The sequence below is a fragment of the Denticeps clupeoides genome, chromosome 15 (genome assembly GCF_900700375.1).
Source record: "Denticeps clupeoides chromosome 15, fDenClu1.1, whole genome shotgun sequence".
NCBI lineage: Eukaryota > Metazoa > Chordata > Actinopteri > Clupeiformes > Denticipitidae > Denticeps > Denticeps clupeoides.
The window spans coordinates 16,036,043-16,043,500 of record NC_041721.1 but is presented as its reverse complement, the minus strand read 5'-3'; the positions used below and the strand labels follow the sequence as shown (position 1 = coordinate 16,043,500).

General features: G+C 40.8%; 1 protein-coding gene across 1 annotated transcript; it reads left to right on the top strand.

Moving 5' to 3' along the window:
- Positions 1 to 1,204: 1,204 nt before the first annotated feature.
- Positions 1,205 to 6,789, top strand: LOC114765148 (tetraspanin-8-like). Its single transcript, XM_028955233.1, has 8 exons — positions 1,205 to 1,548; positions 3,915 to 3,977; positions 4,064 to 4,183; positions 4,301 to 4,375; positions 4,450 to 4,542; positions 4,661 to 4,792; positions 6,173 to 6,256; positions 6,408 to 6,789. Exons 1-8 carry the CDS (start codon positions 1,492 to 1,494, stop codon positions 6,477 to 6,479), a joined length of 696 nt encoding a protein of 231 aa, XP_028811066.1. The 5' UTR covers positions 1,205 to 1,491; the 3' UTR covers positions 6,480 to 6,789.
- The last annotated feature ends 669 nt before the right edge of the window (positions 6,790 to 7,458 follow it).

The window sequence follows — 7,458 nt, the reverse complement described above, 5'->3', positions numbered from 1 at the left end:
TAAGCGTATCTGATCAACTGTCCATGCATTTGAAAAGGTGACTGAAAATATCAGTGCAGAAGTAGACAGTAGAATCTGCTTTAATAAACTGGTGTGTACATTTTAAGCAAAATAATTTCTGGGTTTTGTTACAAAAACACATTGCACGTACTGCGGTTCATTGTTGAAATGTTATATATAATTTATTAGGTTATCTGGCTGCATCACTATTGTTAGGAAAATTAATTTAATTCATAAAGCAGTTGTTCCAGGTCCAAGCTCTGTCTTAAAAAACAATCAAGTGCTGCCACCCTGTGGCGAGCAGATAAACCTGCTCTCTCGGTCAGTGTTTTTTTTTTTTTTGTAGTACGTGGTGTTTGAACCTGGGTCTTCTGATCCATAAGCGAGAATTTAGGAAATGAAAATGGTCTGAATGGTAAAGAGACATAGTTCTCACACTTCACCTGCACCAACTCAACCACAGACTTACTTGAAAGTGAAAAAGTGAAGTGAAACACTGCAGCACAGCACACAGTGACAACAAAATGTGTCCTCTGCTTTTAACCATCACCCTTGGTGAGCAGTGGGCAGCCATGACAGGCACCCGGGGAGCAGTGTGTGGGGACGGTGCTTTGTTCAGTGGCACCTCAGTGGCACCTTGGCAGATCGGGATTCGAATCGGGATAAGTTAACTTCTGATATCACATGACCAGGCCCTACACTGATGATAGATGGATTGTTCAGATCTTCAAACATGCCTGAGCAATGCTTATGTACTTATAGAGAAAAGATGAGATTGTTAATCATTATGACCATAAGCAAGAGCAATCTGATGCCAATTTTGAAAAGCAGAAATAAGAAACATTTCCACATTACAGAGACATTCTCTGGGCATAAAGGTGACTAGATCATTTCCATCAGGCATCAGGGGGCACTTTCAGCTTGGACAGGATTTGTAGACCAGCTTTTTAATGAAAAGAACAGGATTTCACTTCAGTGCTGGTTGGTCAGTCTCCTGTTATCACAATTGTTCAGTTTTAAACTAACCTGAAGAACCTGGAGAAGCTTATTTAGGCTGATTTAGATAAGGACGAGGATGAGCAAGCCTACAACCATTTACTGTTTTTGCTTTCTGCTCGGGGGGTGTGGCAATTAATGTCAGCTGACGAGCTGCTCCTCAATCAATAAAATCACCAGGCTGTTTTAAGAGATCAGGAGATTTCAATTACATTTCAAGCTCATCTGGGTGAATGACGAACGTCAGTCAGTGCATCAGCATTACTGAATTCAGTTTGCAGCACTGATCTGGAGTCAGCGGAGCCCCTCCCCAGCCCTACGACCACACCCACTTGCTTGAAAAGAGAGGAGCAGAGGGGAACAAAGCAGCAGACTAGCCATCGTACTGTTGGAAGTCCCTTTGGGAGAGTCCGCTTGGGCGCTGAAGGACACCTGTGAGAGGGAGAGAGCTTCACCCCACCATCTGCTGCACCTACTCCAGGCCAGAGACGCAACATGGCAGTAAACAAATGCATTAAATACCTGCTGTTCTTGTTCAACTTGCTGTTCTGGGTAGGTGATTTTATTCATTTATATTCTGGCTTTTTATTTTTCAGTGCTTTTGTTCTTAGATTTTGTATAAAAAAAGCAAAATGAAAACCATAAATGTATTCTTTTAATGACTCTTAATATCCCTTATTTAATTATTTATTGTGAGGTAAGTATTTTGCGTCACAAATTAGTTTTGCCATTGGTGGATTACGCTTTTTAAGTGCTCCAGAAATGTACTGTTGCAGTACACTGTTCCAGGCCACGCCTATGGTGTGATGGGGAGAGTCTGTTTCTCTTTTCTGGTCCAACGTTAGACCTGCGCCCCCCCCCTCCCCACCTTTTATGACGATCAATGGTAATTTAATTATATTTGCTGTTACAGTGGAAACTGTAGCCGCTTGGACTACACTGGTAATGGATGGAGGAAAAAATCACTCAACGCTTGTAAACAAACATATTTACAATAAGCAAGGTTTTATGTTTTAGCTTCTCTTTAGAGCCAACAAGTGGGTGTGGCCATCGGTTTCAGTAGATTGGTGGTCTCCATAGAGACTGTCGACAGGAAGTGAGTCACGCAGACGATGGCAACACTCATTCAAATAGAAGGGAAAATATTCTTATGTAAACTTTGCAAGATCAAATAAGCTTAATGCCGTTGGAAGTGCAGTGGAGCGTTTTATCACCCCCCCCCCCCCCCCCCCCCCCCCCCAATGATTAACAATGATTAAAAAAAATATGACTCGCTTATATTATAATTTACATATACACACCCTATTGAATGGTCAGAATTCAGTTTCATTTTATTTTTCATTTATTGATCAATTGCATATGTAGAAAATTAGTAAAAAGCATTTTTTTTTATTTTTTATATTATAGTACACAAATGAATGCAATAATAGTTATGGAGCATTGTGACCGGTGTCATGAGAGATTGTCCACTACTGCCATGCAATGCAATAGTAAACACATCACTCATTACACTTTCATGTCCTCATTAATAATAGTATATCACATTATGACCAATCACCACCCCACCTCTACCCACAGCTCTAATTCTGCATGGGACCATGGACCTCCTCACCCATTTAGACCTTGTAGTTGCTTTTAAAGCCTCCACATCCCCTCGTGATCATGGGTGTTTTCTGCATATGCTGATGCTCATTCCGGCTTCAGATTTCAAAGCGACAGCAATAATCTTCCACCTCAGCCAAGCTCCATCCATTCGATACAGATGATGGTGTTTACCAGCACTCCACCCCACTCCCTCCACTCTGCACCACTCACAACAGAGTGGAGGCTGAGACGGACCATTATGCACCACTAATGACCTGACATTACAACCGTCCAGAACTTGCATTAATGAAGTTAGCGGCTCCTCTTCTCATCCACAGACTGAGCTCCTTCCTTATTACAGGCTTCACGACTGTGTAGAATCCACTTCCTGTGTTGCGAGCTCTCAACTGTGATGCAGAAACGTCCCCATTTACAGTAGACATTTATTCATGATTGCATATCAGGCCTGGTTGTGCTTTATCACCCATCTCCATGTGTCCTGGCCGTGTCTTAAGAAACGTCATGTTCCCTTTCTGCTTGTAGACACGAACCCGCTGCCCAAAAGGTCACGACTCATTCCATTGTCCTGATATCTTGTATGAGTTTTTCTGGTGTCTTTTTAAAACTCGTATTTAACGTGTCGAGCAGCACGTAGTGTGACTTAACAGCACAGGAATCCAGAGTGTCAGGCTGCCGCCGCCATATTCATGGTTGATCTGGATCTATGACTGGGAAGGCCTGCATCTAGCTTTTGAGACACTTTGTGTGTTTTTTTTTTTTTTTTTTTTATTCCTCCTCAACAATGTTTGTCCATAATTACCTAATCACCCATAAGCACGTTGCCTTTTGTCTTGAGCCTGGCCAACTGCCAGACAGTTAAATATTTCATGCTGCGCCTCATGTTGCACCTCTGCCTGATGAGCGCGTGTTCAATTATTGACTACGTCTAGCACAATCGCCACAACACTTTGTTCTTGTTGCCACTAGGTGGGGATGGGTCCTACATTTCCATGCAGCATTCGCAGCCTTGCACAGCACTACTGGCTGGGGTGGAGTAACGAACCGCCTCTGAGAAGCCAACTGGCTTGTAGCTTTTGGAACAACGTGGAATTCACATTGAACACGCACTGAAAAGCAAATGTTTTCCCTCTGCCTGCGTACTTCCCTATATATATATATATATATATATATATATATCCCTATTAATTTTTTTATTTTTTTATTTTTTTTTTTTCTCCTCTGTAGTCCAGAGTGTCTGATAAATCTACTGGTGGAGTAATGTGCTATGTTTGTGTAAGAGGCATATAGATGTAATTTTTGTGTCTTTACTTCAGATCAGCGGATGCATTATACTTGGTGTTTCCATTTATCTAAAAGTGAGCAAGGATCAGAATAAGGTATGGCGAGGGGGTGGGGGGGGATATATATTTTATTTTATTTTTCTTCCCCATGACCGATTTCATTACCTATTTTTCTGTACCAGATCACCAACTTTGCCATTCCAGGCATTGACTTGCTCATTGCCATTGGGGTGTTCATCATGGTACTTGGCTTTCTTGGTTGCTGTGGAGCAATTCGGGAGAACCGGTGCATGCTGCTTCTGGTATATGAACACACACGCATACAAGTTACTATCTTTGTAATGAAATGTGGTTGTGGTTAACCTGTAATCTGTAGCATTAAGAGATTAATATACCCCCCCCCCATCCTCTCACCTCAGTTCTTCATTGGCTTACTGCTGATCTTCACTCTTCTGTTGACTGCTGGTATTCTTGGAACTGTTGGGGAAGACAAGGTAAAACAAAACAAAAAATCCACACTGTTAAACATTCAGATCAAATAATGTTTGTTCCATTTAAATCCCCACAGACCAAAAGCTGGATAAAACAAAAATTGGAGAAACTGATGCCTTTGGACAAGCATCCGGAAATCCATACAGACCTGGAAAACTTTCAGAAGAAGGTGCATGTGCTTCCTATTTTCCTTTTTATATTTTATTCTCTATAGCTTCTTATATAGCCCTTTGCCTTTCCTCCTGCATTTCTAAATCTCTCTCACTCCCTTGTACCCTACATACCAGGCTAAATGCTGTGGGTTGGTGAATGGCCCAACTGATTGGTCTGCTATGGCCAGCAAGTTGCCCCCCTCGTGCAACTGTGAAGACAAGTCTCAGGCATGCACAACAGTTGATTCAAAAAGCGTCTACTCCACCGTAAGTGAGGGGAGGGGTGCTGACCCATCCTGCAATGGCATGAATTATTTGTAAGATTCTTTATGCATGCAAGTAAGAGTACATCACAGGAGTTTCTTGATCGCTTCAGTTCCATTTTTTTGCATCATATTCTAAATTGGGCAACTGTTCAGTTCCTTTTAAACCCAAATTAAAATAAACAAATAAAAAGTAGATCGGTTAAGGAAGCGGCCCCGTAATCAGAAGATTGCTGGTTCGAATCCCGATCCACTGAGGTGATTCTGAGCAAAGCACCACCCCCCCCCCCACACTGCTCCCCAGGCACCTGCCATTGCTGCCCACTGCTCACTCAGGGCGATGGGTTAAATGCAGAGGACAAATATCACTGTGTGCTGTGCTGCTGTGTATCACATGTGACTCACTTTGTTTCACCAATAAAAAGCTGTTCTATACAGATGTAAGTCTGCATGTGCATGGCTGTACACAATAATCAGGCATGAGAATAAATAAGTATATGCATGTGAGAACGTGTATAGCATACTCATCACTCCAACAGGGACTTTGGTGACCTTGCATTCAAATACATGGGCTTTATACACTCTTCTTTGAAGCCTTTTCACAACGTATTGGAGTGTTTCTATGGACCCTTGCACCCAATCATTCCGCAGAGCGTTTATGAAGTAAGGGGTGTTGCCTAGACTCTAAAACACACCCACACCTTTATCCCTCCTCCACCAAACTTTACTAAAATATTTTAGTAATGCAGTCAGGCATTGATATTGTTCTTCAATGCTTCATCTTGTATCACTTGTAGTTGGTTTATAATATAATTTCAAAGCAGTTACAACTTTCCACAATATGCTGAGATTCAGTACATACTGGTGTATGGTTTACAAGAACAAACAATAAATCCACATTAGGAATTTTAAAAGTAGGTGAGCATTGGCATGTGTTCAAATGAAACATTTTTGGAATATTTTTACATATTTATTAAGGGCTGAGGCAGGAAATGAGGCATTCAGTACAGTTTCCTTTGTGTGTTTTTAAGGGAGACCATAAAACTGACTGCAGTTTCTACCACAAGGTCCAGTGCTCTAATCTGTAGATTAGAACCTCAGCTCTTTTATTACAATAGAATGACTATTTCAGTATAGGAGCATATGGTCATTCTGAATAATTCAATTTAACTGCAGTACTTTTTTTAGACTTAATAAAATGTAAAGCATTTGTACCACTTGCAACATGCAGTCAATAAAACGGTGCATAATACTTGTTCCTCCTGTGTAAGTAATTATAAATAATATTTGTACCTATTCGCAGGGTGCCGATTTTGCTGTATGGAGTTAAACAAACTTTTTACTGATTGCCCCAACTGAAGTGTCTTTGTCTTCCCTCCTCCAGCCATGTATCAATGCAGTGACTAGCTTCATTAAAAACCACCTCACCATTGTGCTGGGTGTGGCCTTCGCCATTGCGTTACTGCTGGTAAGGTTCCAGGGTCAATTTTACGTCCAAATGTAATGCTAAACTGGAGCCCAATTCAGCGTGCCTTTTTATATAAGCTCTTTGCTACATGCTGCATTTGAAAAAGCAATTTTGGAACTGATTTGTAATGTTTTTTTTTGCCTATTTTCAGATTTTTGGAATGGCCTTCTCCTTAACACTGTACTGCCAGATAGGAAAGGACTCGATGAGCACTGCAGCATAGGACGCCTCCAACCGTCCTCTGCCTGTGGAAGGTTTAAAAAATTTTTTTTTTTTTTTTTTTTTTAGAAACTTGCTTTATTCCCCCCACTCCCCATGCCCCACCGGTGGTGGTGCTGCTGGCTGAGCACAGCCTGTAACTTTGCCATATGATTCTGTTTGTATATATCAGGGAAGTGTTTTCAATTATTGTATGCATATTTGTTTAAATTGTGCTAATGTGCATTTATCTATGTAAAACAATTTTAATATCTTAAATGTGGAGCTACAAAATATAGGTTGTAATATTGTACCACAATAAATGGTCTAATGAAGATGTTGCCCATTCTTCTCCAAGGCTGATAATTGATTTCATTGGTCTCAGCAGGCATGGTGACCAAAAACGTGTCACTTCAAGGTACAAACTGTGTTCAGTCATCTCTGCTGAACCTTCTGAGCATGGCACAATATATATTTAAACCAAAAACTATGCCAGATGGAAAAAGAAATACACATGAGTCATATGTATAAAGCGTGTGTGTGGGGTCTGACGTGTGACACTTCATCTTGACAAATCCCCACATAAAGATGGTGAGAGGCACCATCTTTATATGGGGCAGTTAGCGCCATTACGCAATCTGGATTCTTTGTACAGCAAAAACCTCAAAGTTTTTATGGCAAGCTAAATAACCTTAGTAACTTGAAAAATGAGTCCTCATGGTATCTCAACCACTTTTAAGGTATTCTGGAAAGTTCTTTGTGCAACAATCTTTGATCTTTTAACTGATCCAAAGGGTTATAGAGGGTAAAAAATATATATATTTTTTTCTAAATTCTTCCATTTGGTCTGTGTTTTGTTTATGCAACCACTCATTTTCTTTTTAGTAGAAAATTGTCTAGGCTCTTATGAGTTCATATTAAATCATGACACGAATGATTGTGCATTTGAGGGAGGAGGCAAGGATGGAGTTTTTTTTTGGGGGGGGGGTTTGTTCATAAAGTGC